This window comes from Vidua macroura, chromosome Z, assembly GCF_024509145.1.
Source record: "Vidua macroura isolate BioBank_ID:100142 chromosome Z, ASM2450914v1, whole genome shotgun sequence".
Lineage (NCBI taxonomy): Eukaryota > Metazoa > Chordata > Aves > Passeriformes > Viduidae > Vidua > Vidua macroura.
The window spans coordinates 52,435,983-52,456,461 of NC_071611.1; the positions used below are offsets into that span (position 1 = coordinate 52,435,983).

Sequence of the window (20,479 nt, forward strand, 5' to 3'; positions counted from 1 at the left end):
TGAGACAGGTATACCCCATCTGTAGTATCACGTAAACCAACCATGGATCAAGAAACTCAAATTTCTGCTGATGACACCAGTTACAGAGCTAGATATTATATTCTGCTTGATCTTCCTGTCATGTTTCTTCTCTTATCATTCTTTGCAACTGGAAGGATATAGGAGAAACTATTTGTGTTCTGATCCTATAACCAGTTGTCCCAAGGACATTATTCTGTGTACATTATTTTACATATAGAAGTCCTATTTCTGTATAAAAAGGATTCTTGGCTACTTAATTTTAAAAGGATCAGATGATTGTATAAAAAGTTACTGCTGTGAGGTACTGGAACTTTTTTGTTAGCTATGAGTTCTTATGTGGAAGTTTATACTATTACATTGTACTATTACATTAAGGGTAGGATTTTATGTCTGCTAGTATTGGTCTTGGTGAAGCAATGATGCTGTTAACACTTTCATGAATTTAGGGGTTGTCTGTAATACTTTTTGAAATCCTCCAGTCTTCTTCATTTGTATTTAATGTACTGACTAGTGTGGTATAGTGGTATACCAGTAGAATTTTTTTTTTTTTTTTTGTGGATAAAGGTACCAACTTTTGGGAGTGTTTTAATTATATTTACATGGTTAAATATATAGTTATATAGATAGGTATATTTCATTATATATATAATGTGTGAAGTGAAGAAGATATGAGGAGCTCATCCTTTTTACCTTTCTGTTACCAAAAGGAGAATAATCTCACATTTTCTTATTCCTGTTTAGGATGAGACCTTATGCCCTGTATTCCATAGAAGACCAACACTCCACAAAGACCTGAGTGAGATGTTTCAGATCACTAAAAATTCAGAAGCAGAAGCAGGAAAATAAGTCCCTTTCAGAAGTAGTGATCTGCTACCTTATCTTGATGGTCTGTGAAACCACAGTCTTCAAGGAATGTCATGAGTGCTTTCTGCATCTTGTTTTGCTGTCTGGCAATATTTAAGTATCTGTTAGAAATTTCTCATCAAGATTTACTTACCTCCCTCTAACAGGATAGTTCTTTAGTTAAACTGTCTACTGAGGGAAGGTTGACATGAGAGAATAAGAATTGTTAAGGTTTTTTCAGCTGTGTTTAAAATGTGTATGTCTGAGAGACCCAGCAGCTTGTCTACTGTAGCAAGGTTTTTGGTTGTGCTAGAAGAGAGATAGCGAGGGACTTTTTACAAGGTCATGTAGTGATAAGAGGGAGTGGCTTCAAACTGGTAGAGTAGGTTAGATGAGATATTGGGAAGTCATTCTTTACTGTGAGGGTGGTGAGACACTGGAACAGGTTGCCCAGAGAAGCTGTGGATGCCCCATTGCTGGAAATGTTCAAGGCCAGGTTGAGCAGGGCTGTGGGCCACCTAATCTAGTGGAAAGTGTCCCTATCCATGACAGAGCATTGGAACTAGATGGCCTCTAAGGTCCTTTACAACCCAAGTCACTCTATGATAATACGCTTCTGCACTTAATGAGGAAGTGTTTTCTTGGCCTTTTTTTTTTTTTTTCTTTTTTTTTTTTTTTGTTTCATAATTTGGTACAGATTAGCAAGAATGCCTTCTGAACAGTGGTAACTTGTTGGGATTTTGTCTTTGGAGACTTTTTTCCCCTCTGCTGAGAGGAAACCTAGGGTACAGGTGCTTCTGTGGGTTACTTATTATCATGATAAGCAACCAAGTTAGAGAAGATTTTTCAGATGTTTTTTCCATGATGCTGGATAGTGAAACTACAGCTCTTGACATGATTCCCATATACCTGCTTTTTCTTTTTTTTTCCTCATCTATGTATGCCAGTACCAGACTGCAATAAAAAAAAATTGAGTTTCACTACCTAGGAACTGCAGGCTGATTAATTTAATAAATGTGAGTGCCAAACTGCTTAAATATAACCTGGCTACGTTCACACATGTTATCTGAAAGTGCGTACAAACACTGTTCTGCCAGCATCTGTCTCAGAGTTCAAAGGTTGGTGGTTTTGACTGCTTTGAATAGCAACGCAAAATAACATATATTAGCCTATACACAGTATGAACCTTTGAGAAAAGATTGCTTAACTTTATAATTTTGAACTGTATGTGTTAGGCATGCAGAGTAATACAGAAATTAAGACGGTTGTGATCACAACATATGTCTGAGTAAACTGAACCAACATAAGCACAAGTTAGTACTCAAAAACACCAGCTTCATCTTACCTCTCTTTGGAGACTTTGGTACATATACTGTAGCAGATTTGCTTAAAATGTACTTGCATCAGTAGTGTTAATGATCCTTTAATTTAGTCTCTTATTTTGACTTGCATGTTACATGTTAACCTGAATTTCAATACTGTAACTTTTTTTAATGGTTGGTCTGTTTCTCTGGTAGGTTTTCAATTTAATTCTTTCTCAGAATATGCCACTTCACAAATAGTCCCCAGTGTAAAATGATCTGGTTTACTGTTAATTTGCTGTTTGGTACATGGACTCTAAAAGAGCACCATAGTTACTTTACCTCAGTGCTTTCAAAAGGGCAACCTGCCACTTTTGTGCAGTGTTATGAACAGCGCATGAACTGAAGTCTTAGTTAAGATAGAATGTTAGGGACAGTCTTGTGACTTGCTGTCAAAACTGTATGGTGCTTTAGAGCTGAATAGATTGCGATAATGCTGCATATCTTATTTGTGTGTTTTGCAAGGTTTCTCTCTCTTGCACAGTCTGTAGGCTTCTCTTACTGTAATTCAATCACCCTCATAATACTGCGTCAGCATGTTGCCTTGAAAGAAGTTGCAGTTTTTTCACTTTATTCACGACAATCTTGCCTCAGAGCTGTCTTCACAACTTAGTACGCTGACATTTCCTTATAGTATTTCCTGTTTGTCAAGGCTTTTGTTGCTGTGCAAAGCTCTATACATTGCTACACTTCTTTTTTTTTTTCTCCTTTGCATTGTCTACTTTTGACCCTCCTGGTCAAAGTTGCATTCTTGACACTCTCCCTTTTTATTGGCACTAAAGGCCTTATTTCCTGTTTTGTTTTTGAACATTGCTAGGAAAATTTCTGCCTGGGCTAGCTATCTGAATTACTGTTTTTTTTTGTTTGTTTTTTTTTTTTTTTTTTTTTTTTTTTTTTTTGTTTTCCTTTGGTCTGACCATCCCTTGGCAGTTAAATGGTCAGCAAGACTATTTCAATTTTCCTCTGAAGAGCCCAGGCCTGAACTCAAAAACAGCACTAGGACATAATCCGATTTGTTCTTCTGTCTTTCTGGGCAACCCATTGTTTATTTTCTGTAACATGCTCATGGATGTCTCCCTGCTAACCTGCCTAAAGGCAAACATGCTGGCTGGGGCTGATGAGGTATCAAATGGCACTGTCCCACTTCAGGGAAAAAAAAAAAGTCTAGAGATCTACTGGAATCTCTTTTCTTACTGGAGCTTCTTCATAGTTCTGTAATTTTACTTGGTGAAGATGAGAATTGATATCATTAGAAACACATTGCAAGAAAATAATCTTTCAATCTGACTAGTCTTCATGGTAGAGAATTGCAGTATGTGGTACATATGTTAATTTGCAAATTTTATGTTTCTGCAGATACTTCTCCTTCAGTTACTTGTGTATAGGTATTTTCTTTCTGTAAATTCAGTTGTATACTGGCCCATTGTTACAATGTGGTTTACCACAGAAAACCAAAGGAAACAAAGCCTCTGTGAATAATATTCCCAAAAAATGTGATTAAAACCAAAGGAGGTTAGATGTTGGTACCAAAAAATTGATGTATTTTATGTAATAGTAAAAGGGGTAAAGAGAAAGGAAGAGGAAAGAAAGAAATAGAAAAAGAGGTGCGCAGGGGGGGTGAGGGGACAGGGGGAGAGTGTGACAGGGGAAGGTGGAAGCATGTCACCCATCCGAGGGTCCCAATGACATCTCCTTGCTCCCCTCCATCTGGTCTTGGTGGTGAGGGTCCCCGTGGCTGCCGCCACACGCCCAAGAGTTCAGAATTCCATGGGTTAATCCATGCTTTGGGCAGGCGGGAAAGCCCGGGTGCCCCCCTTGCAGGGGTCCAGTTTGACACCGTCCCTTGCAAGCCTGAGGGTCTGTTGCATCATCTGCAGTGCTCTGGTGCAGGGTCTGGGGACCCATTTGGGGGGGCCTTTGGTGGGCCATGACACCCCCTCTGCTGGGGACAAGCTTTTCCCGGGGTGAAGGGGCCCCTCAGGTGAGCTCCTCTGCCCAGCGGAGGATGGCAGTCACTGCCTCTCACCAGAGGCTTTCCAACACACACCCAAAACCTCTCCTCCCCCGCCCTTTGGTGCGAGGGTCTGTGTGGACTTGGCAGGTGATAGCCCTGGGGCTGCAGTCTCCACTCCGAAGGTGTTAGGCTTGATTCCTGTGTGAATGTATTCTCTCCGAAGACTGAGTTCAATGGGTCTTATCTCCACCAGCGAGCAGTTCAGGGCTTCAGTCCGAAGGTCTGTTCAGGGTGTGGGGGTCTTCTCTGCACCTTTTGTAACACTGTTTTACTATGTAAGCAAAAGCCCTTCATGAAGATGTTTAAGCCATAAATTTTAAGTCTCCAATACCCATCAGTCTTTCAGAATTCAATTTTGTGTTCATTTACACAGGAGTGTGGGATTAAACATTCATTTTAGTGAGTTGTGATGTTATTACCAAAACATTTTATATATTCGTTGTGGCAGTTAGGGACATGGTTTAGTTGTGGACTTGGTAGTGCTGGGTTAAAAGTGTGACTTGATGATCTTAAATGACTTTTTCAAGACCTAAACAATTCAGATTCATTACTGAAATACCAGAAACTGTTTGAAATTGTGTGTAAAAGTTTATTTGTGGTTCTGACCCAGCCTGGTGTCAGGATTTTTATACTACAGTTAATTGATCCTTAATATTTTCTTGAAGTTGTTAACAAATTCATCAGTAGGATCAACTGTTTCCCCTGTGGTTTCAGTTTGTTCTAAATTTTGCATAACTTGATGCAGGAAAAAACACCTGAGACTTTTACTTTTTTTGCCTTATTTACAGTAAATTGGTTTTTATTATTATTTTGTTATAATATTGTGTTATAAATGACAATATAATACTGGCTTTTGCATTTATGTATTAGCTTTTGCATGCTGTTATTAATCACAGGTATTTTGATATGGTACAATATATACTTACTTTTAACTGCTTTTGGTGTAGTATAATCTCTCAGTTTATGTAGGCTCTATGAATAGTAGTAGCTTCTATAAATAGTAGTGTAATATATATATTATATTTTGGACCATAACCTAATAAAGACTGTGGGATGTTAAAATGCTTTTTCATGTAACTAACTCAGAGAAGGGTATAAAGTAATTAATTTCCCACATTCAGGGACTATTTTATCTGAAGGACAAGGTAATAGAGGCAAAAACTAGAACACCAAGAAAATAAGAATTTATTGACCCTGGTTATCAAGGAATAAAACCACAAGGAGAAATAAAATACATTGATCTAATCAACAGGATGGCATGCAGACAAGTCAAAGGTTAAAAACCAAGCAGGAAAATCCCTGAAACATCTAAAATCACAATAATGTTTGAATAATGAATGAAATTGATGAATATGTATGTACTCCTGTAATATAACAGTATAACCGGTGTGTTATGTGCTGGATATTTGTCCTTTTCTTTAATTTTGTATTAAACTTCAAAAAATTCTCAAGTGCGAACTTTGTTTTTCACATACTGTGGGTTTTAATGGTGTGGAGGAAGGCAGAAAAATCTCTGCTGCAGTTTGAAAAAAGGTCATATTCCTGTTGCTCAAAACGCATTGTGTATAATGCATTAATATGAAATATCTATTAAGTGAAGTAAAGCTGAATGTAAACTACATGCCCTGCTAAGGTTTTTTTAGGCATTGCCTTTGACATCAGCTGTTGACATCACCTTTGACATCAACTATTGGATAGAAAAATAGCTGTTTCTTCAACAGCTAGATTTAATCCTTTTTGCAGCAATTTTAACTCCAAAGCTTTCTTAGTTCTGACTGTATTTTGATTGGCTTTCTCTAGCATATTTTCTTAAGTATGCTTATTAGTTATATGCTATTTCTCATTACAGACGTCTCCACCTCAATAAGAAAGCCACGGACAAACAGCCATATAGCAAACTTCCTGGTGTTTCACTTCTAAAGCCATTAAAAGGCGTGGATCCTAACCTGATCAACAACCTAGAAACTTTCTTTGAGCTGGATTATCCTAAAGTATGTATATTATTTAGTGTAGTTTTTTTCCTCCTATGCCTCAAAAAGTCACATGACAAGCTTGGGAGCTGTGCTGCTTGGTTGTCTTGGATTGTTATTCCTTCTGCAGAAAATGTATAATTACATATATTACATGTTGCAAACAAAACTTATACCTTTTTAAAAAGTTCTCTATTGAGGAACATGTCCAAGGCTTAGGGGTGAAACATACTCTACACTCCACTAAGATTTGCTTAATCAATATGCCTGTATTGTGGTGTTTATAGATTTAAGTGTTTCATACTGCTCTAAGAGATCACTTGAGAGGCAAGAAATTCTCCTCAGCTGACTACTTCTCTGTAAGACATCCTCCAGTGGAGAATACTTTAACTGATGGCGTGAAACATTTTGGTGGTTCTTACTGGTGGCTCATCTAATGAAGAGTTGCTCAGTGATGACATAGTGTACCTCACCAGTTGTTGGTAGGTAAGGTAGGCTCTAAGCCATGTGTTAGTGTTGGGAAGCAAATAGTTCATAAAAGCTCACATTTGCTATTGGGCAGTGTTTGAATGTGTAATATAAGCGATAAGCAATGTAGTTGATAAGTGTGTCAGATGGTTCTTGCTCTAAAGAGCTTAAAAGAAGTCTGTAAATGTTTGCTGTATCATTCAATATTTGAGGTATGTTCCTGTGGATGGGAAAAAGAACACATTTTTTACTGCATTTGTATCTGCTGAATTCTGAAATTTGAAATGTAGCTTTAATATAAAACTCCTCTTTTCACAATTCTTCTTAAAACTACACCTGACGCTGCTTCTCCCTTTATAAAAGGCTGAAGGTTTGTGTAAGCTGTACAGTAAGTGCGTTGTGTATTCTGAGAGCCTTAAACTGACACCTAAGTAGGCAGGGTAAAATAAATAAAAATCCCTAGCACTTGGAACTAATCAGAAATTGGAAATTTTTTCTGTAATGAAGCTTTGAGCCTTCTGAAAAGCTTTAGACATGAACATATGAATTCTTTCAACTCAACAAAGTGCAATAAAGTGTGGCCAAGCACATTTTGAAGTGTACTTGAGGTAAGCTGCATATGCCAATATTGCCAACAATGCGAAGAATCTAAAGCAATATCATAAGCTGTTATATGATCTATAATGAGCATCCAAACATTATGCAGCTGAAACATTTGGCTACAAATAAAACTTGTTTACTAATTAAAAAAAAAAAAGTTATATTGGTTCTTGCTTTACAAGAAGTAGTCTTGGTCCTTAGTTCTGAAAACACATGGATGATAATCTTAAAATGTTGCTACTCCACACAAATCTGAGTTTCAGATAATAGTAGATGATCATATTTTTTCCAGGGAGAGTGAAAATGCATGTGTGAATGCTTCAGTTTATTGCAGCACAGATTAGACAGTATGAGCAAGGTCCCAAAACTGTCTGAAAAAAACTTTTTATAGTTACTGTGCAGAACTACTTTAAGAGATTGACTGCAAAAATTAGAACAAGAGTATTGCCTGATATTCAAAGTTCAGCTGTGCAGTGAAAAATTATTGTGAAAGATTAATCTGCAACTTTTTCCAGTGAAGCTGAATTCAACCGGCAGTGATAATGATTCTCTTCTGTGATGCTCCATGTGTAAAATACTCTTCTTTTGGATGGAATCCAGCTATGCCATCTAAAAACTGCAGGACTTACACATAATATTTTTTTAAGTGAAGAGTTCTCACCTACTGTACATACTGTAATTTTGCAAAAGTTTTTCTATTCATGTTAACTTCAGATGAACCTGATGGTAATGTTTGTGTAGATAAGCATGTTTTACTTTGCTACTGTGTACAAAGGCCATTTGTTTTGAATTTTTCTCTTTTCTGTTTTTGGAGTCTGAAATATCTGCTTTGCTTCTGGTTGAATTTCTTGGAGAATATGGATATAGAAGTGTCATTACTGCTGTGGAATGGAGATTGGTTATATAATGACTTGGAAGAACAGTTTTATTTTACAAATTTAATGTGCAGTAAAAAACTAATTTATTCAGTTATTTATTTCTATGGCATTCATGCTGATTGTCAGTCAAGATTCTGTTGTGATGAGAGGACCTGTATGCTTAATGAGACAACTTTTTAAAATCCATTCTCCATGCTGTAAGATGGTAGAAATCAAACACTGTCTGCTCGTTAGCCAAACTGACTTTTAAGTTTGTATTCTGAGAGGTAGAGATATTTGTCTAATAGTTTGTAGTGCTAGAACAAGTCTTAACTCCCATTTAAATGATTTGAAATTTCCTCAATATTCTGAATGGAGTTAGAGTAGTTCAGGCTTTTGTGTATAACAATACTATTTTTTTAATTGGAAGTATATATATATTTATCTTAATATCTGCTGTTGTATGTAATACCCCTTACTGAACAAGAACATCAGACATTTTCACCATAGAGCCAATAGGCAGCTTTCAAAATTTAGATAGTTTTTGCTTAAGAAGTGTCATGGTTGGACACCGGCGCAATGCCAGCGTCCCCATGAAAATGCACTTTTTCTAAATAAATGCTGTGAGATGTTATCAGGAATAGAGCAGAGCAGGCCTAAGCTTAATAACAAAGGAAAAAAAAAACTTTATTAAACTACTACTAATACAGAAAACACATAAACTAAATTCAGGATGAAGACCTTTTAAACTACCCCTCTTTCTCCTAATTCTAAAAACACCTAGCTATGAAACATCACCTGGGATTCTTGATCAAATTACCACCCTTCAGGTAATCTATACTCAAACTATCAAGGGAGAGAGAAGTCTCTCTTGTACCACAGACCCCCAGGAAACACAGCTGCCCCCCTGTGTTTCCCTGTCACACATGGCAACCGCCTGGAAAAAATCTGCCAGTGTGACACTCTCTATTCCATGTCACAGTGCTTTCACCACCGTGCATGGACAGACTGCTCATAGGGCTCTTTTAAGGATGCTTTGCTACAGACTCAAAGATATAACAGTTCAGTTTCTCATCCTGGGACTACAGTCCCTCTCATTTTCCCCTGGGGCTGAGGGGTCTAAAAACAGGACTCATCTTCTTCCTGAAGACAGAGGGTATCACCATTCTCTCTTCAGCTTTCTTTGTTTCTCGCTATTCTTGTGCTGTTTGAAGCTGAAACAGGTCTCCCTGGGTCACCACTGCATCCCCCTAAAATGCAGTCTCCATTGCACGAGATTTTGGTTCAGTCTATGGCTAATAAGAAAAGTCTAGCCAAAGCTACTTCATCATCTCTTCCTACCTAAATATTTCTTCTTCTAACATCTCAGTTCCTGGATTATCTCTCTTCTACTACAAATTAAGGAGGAGTAATACTTTTAAAAAGCCTTCATTTCCTGGAAAGGGTTAAAAGTTCAGACTCCCTGGACGGCTGATATCTCAGTCCGGTGTTCCACCTCCCACGCTGGCCGTCCCCCCCCCCGCCTTCTCCTTCTCCTCTGCCGGCAGATTTCCAGGTGCCGCGAGGCTCTCTGTTTCTTTCCCTCTTGGGGGGGGGGGGAGGGGGGGTAAAGGCATCTCTGCTTCTCTCTACCTTTCTGTCTACAGGAGCTGGCTTGGTTCTAGACCCTCAGCCCCTCGGCCTACCCGGACAAGGCCGCGTGGCTTCCCCTCCCCCACCCAGCCTGAGGCCGGGCAGGGGAGGTCTGCACTCTCTGACGACCGGAACCAAAAGAGACAGTTCTCCTGGGAGTTCTTGCTTTTAACCCCCTGTGTTCTCAGAGGCGTGTCTATACTTTCAGTGGTCACTCTAGGTGCCAATATCTAAACCTGACCACTGATTGGTTTGACTCAGCTTCCTGGAAAAAATTCACTTCCATGTCAAACCACGACACTCCACCCTTCGCCTCTGAGAACACACATTTCTAAAATTATTATCAAAATTACATTCAACACACTTCTACATAAAACAATAACCTACACTAACCCTCTACCTCTATATTGGCACCATAACCTAATACATGCTTTGCTCTTATTCCTTTTGATCCCATCTCACAGTTCTTATCTTATCTTCATCTTATCTTGCCCAGAATTTGATTCCCGGTCAGGGAACCAAAAATGTCATGGTTGGACACTGGCGCAATGCCAGCGTCCCCATGAAAATGCACCTTTTCTAAATAAATGCTGTGAGATGTTATCAGGAATAGAGCAGAGCAGGCCTAAGCTTAATAACAAAGGAAAAAAAAAACTTTATTAAACTACTACTAATACAGAAAACACATAAACTAAATTCAGGATGAAGACCTTTTAAACCACCCCTCTTTCTCCTAATTCTAAAAACACCTAGCTATGAAACATCACCTGAGATTCTTGATCAAATTACCACCCTTCAGGTAATCTATACTCAAACTATCAAGGGAGAGAGAAGTCTCTCTTGTACCACAGACCCCCAGGAAACACAGCTGCCCCCCTGTGTTTCCCTGTCACACATGGCAACCGCCTGGAAAAAATCTGCCAGTGTGACACTCTCTATTCCATGTCACAGTGCTTTCACCACCGTGCATGAACAGACTGCTCATAGGGCTCTTTTAAGGATGCTTTGCTACAGACTCAAAGATATAACAGTTCAGTTTCTCATCCTGGGACTACAGTCCCTCTCATTTTCCCCTGGGGCTGAGGGGTCTAAAAACAGGACTCATCTTCTTCCTGAAGACAGAGGGTATCACCATTCTCTCTTCAGCTTTCTTTGTTTCTCGCTATTCTTGTGCTGTTCGAAGCTGAAACAGGTCTCCCTGGGTCACCACTGCATCCCCCTAAAATGCAGTCTCCATTGCAGGAGATTTTAGTTCAGTCTATGGCTAATAAGAAAAGTCTAGCCAAAGCTACTTCATCATCTCTTCCTACCTAAATATTTCTTCTTCTAACATCTCAGTTCCTAGATTATCTCTCTTCTACTACAAATTAAGGAGGAGTAATACTTTTAAAAAGCCTTCATTTCCTGGAAAAGGTTAAAAGTTCAGACTCCCTGGACGGCTAATATCTCAGTCCGGTGTTCCACCTCCCACGCTGGCCGTCCCCCCCCCCCCGCCTTCTCCTTCTCCTCTGCCGGCAGATTTCCAGGTGCCGCCAGGCTCTCTGTTTCTTTCCCTCTTAGGGGGGGAGGGGGGGTAAAGGCATCTCTGCTTCTCTCTACCTTTCTGTCTACAAGAGCTAGCTTAGTTCTAGTCCCTCAGCCCCTCGGCCTACCCAGACAAGGCCGCGTGGCTTCCCCTCCCCCACCCAGCCTGAGGCCGGGCAGGGGAGGTCTGCACTCTCTGACAACCAGAACCAAAAGAGACAGTTCTCCTAAGAGTTCTTGCTTTTAACCCCCTGTGTTCTCAGAGGCGTGTCTATACTTTCAGTAGTCACTCTAAGTGCCAATATCTAAACCTGACCACTGATTGGTTTGACTCAACTTCCTAGAAAAAATTCACTTCCATGTCAAACCACGACAAGAAGTTTAGTGAAAATAAAGTTTAATGAGGTGATAACCTTGGACTGTAAAAATGGCTTCTGGGTATCTTCATCAGAAATTTGCATTTTCTGTATTTTAGTCTTTGTATTGGAGCTTTAATGCTGTAATTTCAATGGGGTAAGAAGAAAAATGATACCAAGTAAGAACTATTTAACAGATTTGCTATTATTGCAAAAGCAGAAGTACCTTTACCAGAGCTGCCTCAGTGTTAAGTGATTCATATTTCTTCACCCACTATCACTAGCTTGTGTAAGCATGTAGCAGCTACAGTTTTCCCTTACCAATTGTTTTTTCAACCACTACTCTATTAGAAAGAAAAGACAGATATGTTACATATACATATTCCTGAGCTTTGTTGTACAATTAAGTGTACATACTTACATACATATACTGGTCTCTGTGGGTTGTCTTCCAAATCTGTTCTGCATATGTATCTCTAAAGTAAAGGGATGGAAGATCTAGTTCAGAGGTATGCGGTCATGGTGTATTATAACCTCATTCTTTCATATTTCAGGTGCTGTCATTTCATTGAATATAATATTGGATTTAAGATTCATATATGAGCAAAAATGGAAGCGGAAACAAAAATTTTACCTTGTACACCAGAACATCTTATGTAATGAGTAATAGAAACCATTCAATAGCAGCAGAAGTAATGTTCATCAATAAAAGTGTTCATTGAGACACAGCCTTAGTTCTTTTTTCACAAGTACTTGACTGTGCATTAAAAAACTAGACTCATTTAGCTGTAAAACAACCCCTTTGTTTTTAATTCTATAATAGCACTTTTTTTTAGCTTACTACACTATTAAGCTTTATTTCATAGACCATATGGATATTAGCTGTATGTATGTAAATATATATGTGAGTGTATACATTTTTGTTTTTACTAGTATGAAGTACTACTCTGTGTACAAGATCATGATGATCCAGCTATTGATGTGTGCAAAAAACTCCTTGGCAAATACCCAAATGTTGATGCTAGACTGTTTATAGGTAAGCAGTGCAACTTGAAGGTGGGACTCTGACTTGTAAAGTGGTAGGTCTTCAACCCCATATAGAGTACTCTATATAAATAAATAGTTGTCTTGTTCAGCCCATGTTGCTTCTCTAGTCACTAGTCTGTGGTAAAAAGTAAGTTTGTAGTCAGTCTTCGACATCAGTCCAAGAAAACTTTAGGAGGAATGGTTTGGGTAACTCCCTGCAATTTTTCCTCCTAATTTTAAAACAACAGTTTAAATGCTGTCTTTGCACTGAACTTAAATGTGCAGGAAGTGATCCAGAATTGTGGCTATATTTGAGCTTGAGGTCCTGTAACAATCCTTTTTCATCTGCTTAGGCTGTATGGCTCTTTCTTCACTTTATATTTGAGTTAGCAGAGGAAAGGGTTATTAGAACAAGGTAGTAAAATGTAACTGGTTTTTTTTTTTCTCTAATATAAAAAAATATTGACCATGTCTGTCAGCTGGATGTAAAGGAGTGTGTCTCACTTTATTCTGCTCCTTTTTTATTTTTCTGCTGAAATTACTGTAGAATACAATCTTCATAATCATAGTCTCAAAGAATAAGAGACAAATAATGTTTACCTTACAAGAATGTAGTAATAAGCTTTATAGTTATACTGCTCCTTTAATTACATTAATCTTGCTACTCTGCCATTTTAAAGAAGCATTTGAATATTTTTTCCTTTTATCTTTCAATTACAAAATATAGAAGTGAAGGTATAATTTAAATACTTTGGGTATTGAATCTGAATTCCAAAAACTCCTCATACATTAATTTTGTATGATGTTTGTATTTTTTAGGTGGCAAGAAGGTTGGCATCAACCCCAAGATTAATAACTTAATGCCTGGGTATGAAGTTGCCAAATATGATCTCATATGGATTTGTGATAGTGGAATCAGAGGTAGGTGTGTATATGCTAACTGTTGAACTGTGCTTATTCACTGTAAGCAAGCAGATTTTGGAGACTATTTTAACTGAGGATATAAGCAGAATTTAAAGTTAAAAGTCTGAAAAAAGTGTTTTCTTGAAATAAAAGATTAGCCTCTAATTAAAGGAGAAAATACCTTTAAAATATTATTCAGACTGTTTCCATTTTATTTGTTGTTGATCTTAATAATTGTTAATCACTAATATTATTTTATTTTTCTGAAACTGTTTTTATAAGATAGCATATGTAAAGCATATGCACTGTTGACACTGGTAATAAAATGAGAATTAGTGTCTCGCTGCAGTATTCTGCTAATGACAGAATTGCTCCATCAAGTGTCGTTTTTCATTTGTCACTTAGTTACACCAGACACACTGACAGATATGGCCAATCAAATGACTGAAAAAGTGGGCTTGGTCCATGGGCTCCCCTATGTTGCAGACAGACAGGGTTTTGCTGCTACCCTTGAGCAGGTGAGTGCAGTGTTGGGGTGGGGGATCTTGTTTTATTATTTTTTATTTGCAAAACCTTGCTGAGTGAAAGCTGTACTGTGCCTCTTACACTTTGTGAGGGAGGAAATATTATTTTTAGCTGCAGTCACACTTTCAACTCAGGGTAACTAGGACAACTTCTAAGTGTTCCAAAATTCCTCCGTGGTGCTCTGTCTGTTGATTCAATATTTAAGTTTACAATATGAGCAGTAAAGATTAAAAGATACACATTTTGGAGTTTATATTTAAAATAATTTAAAAACTGAAGAATTGATAAATGTTTTCTAGTGCTTAGTCAGAAAGGACTGATTAATTCTGTTTTGATATCTGAAAAAGCACACAAAAAATGGTCAAGACAAGTCTAAGCTAAGTCTAGTTCACAGTGTCTTACTTCCAGCAGGATTTACAAGCAGAGCCTTTATGGAAAGTAGAACAAAAGCAAGGCTTATATCCTATTTTCCTGTAGTACTGCCTCAGTGTTCTGTAATTTTCACTTGAGAGACGACCTGAGCAGGAATCAGACTCGTATATTTACCAATCCTTAATGTAATAGTATTTTAGTAAGAGCAGATTTATAAAATAAACTTTTCTATTATTTTTTTGAGTACATATAAATTTTTAACACCTTTAATTTTATACCAGGAAGTTGCATAGATCTGTTTGTTACAGGATCTGTATCTGGTTTAGTCTGACTCTTGTTCTGTAGTGCTATTTCACATCTCATAATAACTGCAGTGAAAGAGAAAGTAAAAAGTTGATTCCTATCCACCATCTTCATATTACTCATTCTGGCCTATTCTCCCCTCTCCTCTTTCTCAGTAAGTTCTCTTTGGTAGAATGAAGAGGTTCAGTTTGCTTTTTTCTCAAGGCATGTAATCTAATATATTTTTATTTAGAGCTGGCATGTATAAGACATTTTGGCCCCAAGGCTAACTGATAGGGATGAAAGACAGAAATGTGAGAGATGAAAGTGCGGTGAAATTCAGTACTCCATCATTGCTCTAAATAAGAGATGTTTTTGTGCTGATTTTTTTTCTCCCTTGTTTTCCTTTTTTTTTTTTTTTTTTTTTTTTTAATGCTACAAAGTCTGTATTTTCTCTTTCAAGAGGAAAGCAGAGACCTGTAGTACAAATTTCCTAGTACTGCTATTTGTTAAAGCAAGAATTACAACTCCTGCTCCTGTATTCCTGGAAGAGCTTTTTGCCTGCTGATCCAGTATACTGCAAGATGAGCATGCCTTTTCTTGAATGAGTTACTGTACCAGTGTGAAGGCAGTCTAAATAATAGTGAGAGGCACTAACACTCATTCCCTCTGTTGTTTTGTAGGTCATTCCTACTAAATCTTGTAAAAAGGTTTGCTCACAATCTGAGTGTTTTTTTCACTGTTTTGTTTGCAAGCGTGCTCAGTAAACAAATTTCCCATGCTTCCGTAGAATCATATATTAAGTTTCTAAAAACATGTATGCAGGAATGCAGTTAATTTTCACAAGGGGAAGGAGAAAACGTGGCTGTCAGCTATTGCCACATAATATATTAATTTTAGTGATTAGTCTGTTACTTAATGGATTTTTAATACATATATTTCCCTGAGAAAAACCTCAGTAAATTAGAAATCAAGTACGAAATGAAGTGCAGTAGTTCAATATGTGGATTTAAAACCTGCTTATAGATTTGCAAAAATATGACCAATAGATTTCTCAGATCTGGTGATACACTAGGTTTTTTTAAAATGGTACTAAAGGTCTTTCCAAATACACCATCATAATTGGCCACACCTAGTGTTTTTTTAACCTCCATATGTTTCCAGAGGAAAAAGTTGTCAGTGTAGTACTTACATACAGAGTTTTAAATGCCTTTTGTTCTTTTGACAGGTCTATTTTGGAACCTCGCATCCAAGGTCATATATTTCAGCCAACTTAACTGGCTTTAAGTGCGTAACAGGAATGTCATGCTTGATGAGGAAGGATGTCTTGGACCAAGCTGGAGGACTGATAGCTTTTGCGCAGTATATTGCTGAAGATTACTTTATGGCCAAAGCTATAGCTGACCGGTAAGATGACTCTGAAGTAAGCTTATTGCTTTAGGTGTGGTTTAACTCTTCCTTTTTCTTTGCTTTTTGGATTTTTTTAAACACATGGCACATACTGTAAGTATAGGTCAGCTTCACATACATATAGCAAACATGTCAATGACATGTGTTTTGTCCTATCAGTATAAGGCTTTTAGAAATAATTAAGCTATATCATTGTCAATTCCTTTAGAGAAAAGTTTCAGAACTTGGTTTAAGTATTTGTTTTTTCCCAAAGAAGTCTTCTTTTTTTTTTTTTTTTTTTTTTTTGCCTACACCCATTGTAATAATAGGACACGTATGTCAAAGAAACTTCTCAAGCCTAATAAAATTCTTGGGTTTATCTAGCTGGTTTTTCATGTCTTATTTGCACATTTTTATTATAACAAATTCCTTTTACAGGGGCTGGAAATTTGCAATGGCCACACAAGTTGCAATGCAAAACTCTGGTTCATATTCTATTTCTCAGTTTCAGTCCAGAATGATCAGGTAAGATTTTGATCTTTACTTCCTCTCCCACCCATCCCTGCCCCCTTCTTCTGATGGGGATGGCCTGATAATTAGAGAGAATAAATTTTCCAAGCTAGTTTGATCTAATGCCAAGTGTGCTAAAGTTCATTGCACAGTTTGATGCATGCTTCTTCGTTAGTGCTGGGAGAGAGGCACTGACTTTCCACAGAAAGACTGTTACAAGTATTAAAAAAAATGAATACACCCCTGCCCTTAGTACCTTTTAAATGGTATCCATGGCATCTTTGAAAGGGAGGATTTTTGCAGTATTTTATTTGGAGGTGTTGATTAAATGAGATTAGCATTTTAGAAAATACCATGGTGGCTCATTTGGTGAGGCGGGGAGGAGGAGGTAATGAATAATGCAAAGTCAAAACTGATTTGTTTTTCTTTTCTAGGTGGGCCAAACTAAGAATTAATATGTTGCCTGCCACAATAATTTGTGAGCCAATCTCAGAGTGCTTTGTTGCCAGTCTAGTTATTGGATGGGCAGCTCATCATGTGTTTAGATGGGATATAATGGTATTTTTCATGTGTCACTGCTTGGCTTGGTTTATATTTGACTACATTCAACTAAAAGGTGTTCAGGTATGTAATTTTATTTTCCAGGAGGTTACTAAAACTACTTATTGCCATTGATTTCAGCAAAAAGTTAAGCTTAATTAATACCATAAATAATTCTGTTGACATGCAGGAAATAACAGATCCAATCTGTTACTTCTCAGTCTTCCAGCTTCACTTACAGTATCATGAAAGGGAAGAAGTAGTTTTGGTCGTAATTTTATATTCTACAAAATTCTGCACTTGCCTCTGACTAGGCTCTGAAAGTTTGTCTGTCCCCTTAACTAATATTCATGTTTCAAATCTGCTCTACATGGGCATATGCAGAAATTTTAAGCTCTTTTGACAGTACAAGAGCAGAAGCTTTGTGGGATTTCATTTTCGGGGAGGGGGGGATTATTATTTTACTTTAGTTGTCACTTTGTCTTATATTTGTTGAGGTGTATGTGTACTCATACATATATTTTTCACTTAATTTTTTTTAATAATGGGCAAGAAGAACAGCTGTAACCTACTTCCAAGGCTTCATAAAACTTTTAATGTAGAAAAGTGCCACAAATGTGAACAGCATTTGTTCTTCTAATGCTGTAGAAAATATTTAATATGGGTAATTGTATCTTGAACAAGAAAATATTATTGGACTTTAATGAAGGATGCTATTGATATGTAAATCTGCCTAGTAAGCTTATAAAACATTTTTAAAAGGTTTTAAGTTACTTTAAAATTTCTCTTGAATTATCAGTATGATTAAATACCTTGCTTTTTATTATTTCTAGGGTGGTGCTCTGTGTTTTTCAAAACTTGATTATGCAGTAGCTTGGTTCATCAGAGAATCCATGACAATTTATATTTTCCTGTCTGCTTTGTGGGACCCCACTATTAGCTGGAGGACAGGGCGCTACAGATTACGTTGTGGAGGCACTGCAGAAGAAATTATTGATGTATAGCCACACATTTATAGCTGTGAATGTCAGAAAGTGAAGGGGGAAAGAAAAGTATTATAAGTTGTTTATATACTTCCAAGAAAATCTACCTTCAGTAGTTTTATTACTTGTATGTTTGGTATCTGTTCTTCAATTTATTTTTGCATGGCACTTGCATCTGTGAAAATACATCTGTAGTCTTGGCCAAATGGTACCTTCCTCCTATGTACAAATAAAAATAGGGAGAATTGGTCCTGATATCTGCTTTCTATTTAAATGCTCTGCAGTAGACTTTAAAAAAAAAAAATATCCTCTGGGATATGAACAGCTTCTTACTCCTTGGTGTGCTAGGCTAGTGAATCTAGGGTCACATAACTATTTTCCAGCTGGATTGCACAGAGGTACAGCTGATTTTTGTTTTATCCCACTAAATTGAGATACTAATGGGACCTTGGGAAAGAAGCTCTGAAATATTTTATGCCTACCTCTTGTAGTTGCTGCAGAACAATATGAATAGAAAGACTAAACTGCTTTGCAAAAACAAACTAAAGTAAACCTGTAGTCTTGTGTTTATATGTATATAGGGAATATTTTAATCATTGCAGTAACCAAAAGTGGACTGAGTTTAATAAGAATGAGTTGGAAGGATTTACTGGTCAGGCATGTATTATGGGCATCTTTTGGCCAAGTCCGATCTGGTTCTGTCTCTTGAACCTTGTTAAGCACTGTGCTGTAACTAACCAAGGTGATCCCCTCAGTACTTCCATCCTTTTTTAAGGGGTGTTTGTTTTTCCCTGTGAGTGATTGCTTTCATGGTGGGGGGTGTTAGGTGTGTGTATGGGACATAGTAGGGAGCAGAAATACATTTCAGAAACATTTCACACACATGAGCTACTTTCTTACACAATGTCTTAAGAATGTAATTTCATGATGCAGGTATTTAATACCTTTGTAAAGTGAACATACCTATACTAGTCATAATTAAGTATTCAATTGCAGTAGATATTGTGAATATATTAAAGGGCCAGGTGAGTTTGCTGTTACTGATTAAAACTGTAGTCTTAATTTAGATATCAAACTAAGTTTACTCTTGGCTGTTTGCCTGTTAGTGTAGCCTTTAAATTGGGCTTCTGTATTCCAGTGGTATGACTAAAAGGACTAGGTTATAATGCATGCCATGGTTTTCCTCTCTCTGTTCCCTGTAACTTGGTTTTCAACCTCATTGTGAAATTTCCTAATTTGTGGTGAACTGGGCTTGTTTTCTTTGAACACTTTTTAATTAGAAAAAACATAGCAAGCTAGAGAAGACTGTTGCATAAGCCTTTTGTTTTCATAATTGTATTTATGCTGCTTTAATTTTCTTCATATGGAATAGCATATTGTCACCATGAATGTGACCTACAAGGTTATGTCAACAAAGCAGCTTTAAAAATTGGATGATGATGTGTAGCATATTAGCAATAATGATATGTATTTATAAAAATTGACTTTTTACCTTACTGAGCCAATCCCTTACCCATCATATGCTACACAAGTGTAATGTGTAAGTATTTGTTGTAAAACATACTCTGGGCCAAGATGCTTCATCCACCTTAATATCTCTTTTACCTTATGGTAACATGGAACTTTTTTAATGGGCATTTCTGTATGAACAAAGGCTTGTGATGCATGCTTCATTCTTTTCATGTGAATCAGGAAGAAGCTTTTCCTGAGGAAAGCTTTACACTGAAACCTAGTCTAGTTGTGACCCACAAAAGCATTCTTTTTTAAATATAGTTTTTGACATAGTTGAATTTTGCTGACAATGTTTGTGTCTTCATTTGTTTCATGAAGTTTGTTGCCACTCATTGCACTACTGAAGTGAAGCTTAGCTTGCTACTTAGCTTTATGCTGATTTCTATGCAGGCAATGGAACAGAACCAAAAAAAAGGCTGAACAGACTTCCGTTTAAAAAACTAGGTGGGGATAATTGTTTAACAGGTGCTTTGGTATTAGTAGAGCCATCTTTGGCTGTGAAAAATAAAGCTTCACTTAAGCAAATGGTTTCATTTGGGTATTGTTTGGTTGATGATGAAATGGAAACCAACATGTCAAATGTTGTAGACAATGCTGCAACAGAAGTTTTAAAAGTTATAAACAGCTTATGTAAAAAGTTATGTTGATTTACAGATGTGTAGAATACACCTTGTTTATTTAAAATAATTGTATTGTTTTTTCCTTTATTTAAAAATAAATTTTTAATACAATCTGTTTGGAGTAGTTTTTTCTTTTCTTCAGTGATGCTGTAATGTGACAGATTTAAGTGT

The 20,479-nt window shown here is 37.1% G+C and overlaps 1 protein-coding gene across 5 annotated transcripts in view; it reads left to right on the top strand.

Annotated features, from left to right (window-relative positions):
- Positions 1–20,479, top strand: part of UGCG (UDP-glucose ceramide glucosyltransferase) — a 47,029-nt gene that overhangs the window by 18,929 nt on the left and 7,621 nt on the right. For 4 of the 5 annotated variants that reach the window (XR_008441283.1, XR_008441284.1, XM_054003360.1 and 1 more), the window contains exons 2-8: positions 6,089–6,230; positions 12,580–12,682; positions 13,492–13,593; positions 13,981–14,093; positions 15,983–16,161; positions 16,582–16,668; positions 17,088–17,277. Coding sequence is in view for 3 of the 5 variants with exons in the window: in XM_054003360.1 (XP_053859335.1) it covers positions 6,089–6,230; positions 12,580–12,682; positions 13,492–13,593; positions 13,981–14,093; positions 15,983–16,161; positions 16,582–16,668; positions 17,088–17,277 (916 nt within the window). In the remaining 2 variants the exon portion in view is untranslated. Of the gene's footprint in view, positions 1–6,088; positions 6,231–12,579; positions 12,683–13,491; positions 13,594–13,980; positions 14,094–15,982; positions 16,162–16,581; positions 16,669–17,087; positions 17,278–18,026; positions 20,422–20,479 lie in introns of those variants that run through there. The other variant, XM_054003359.1, reaches the window with a different exon arrangement.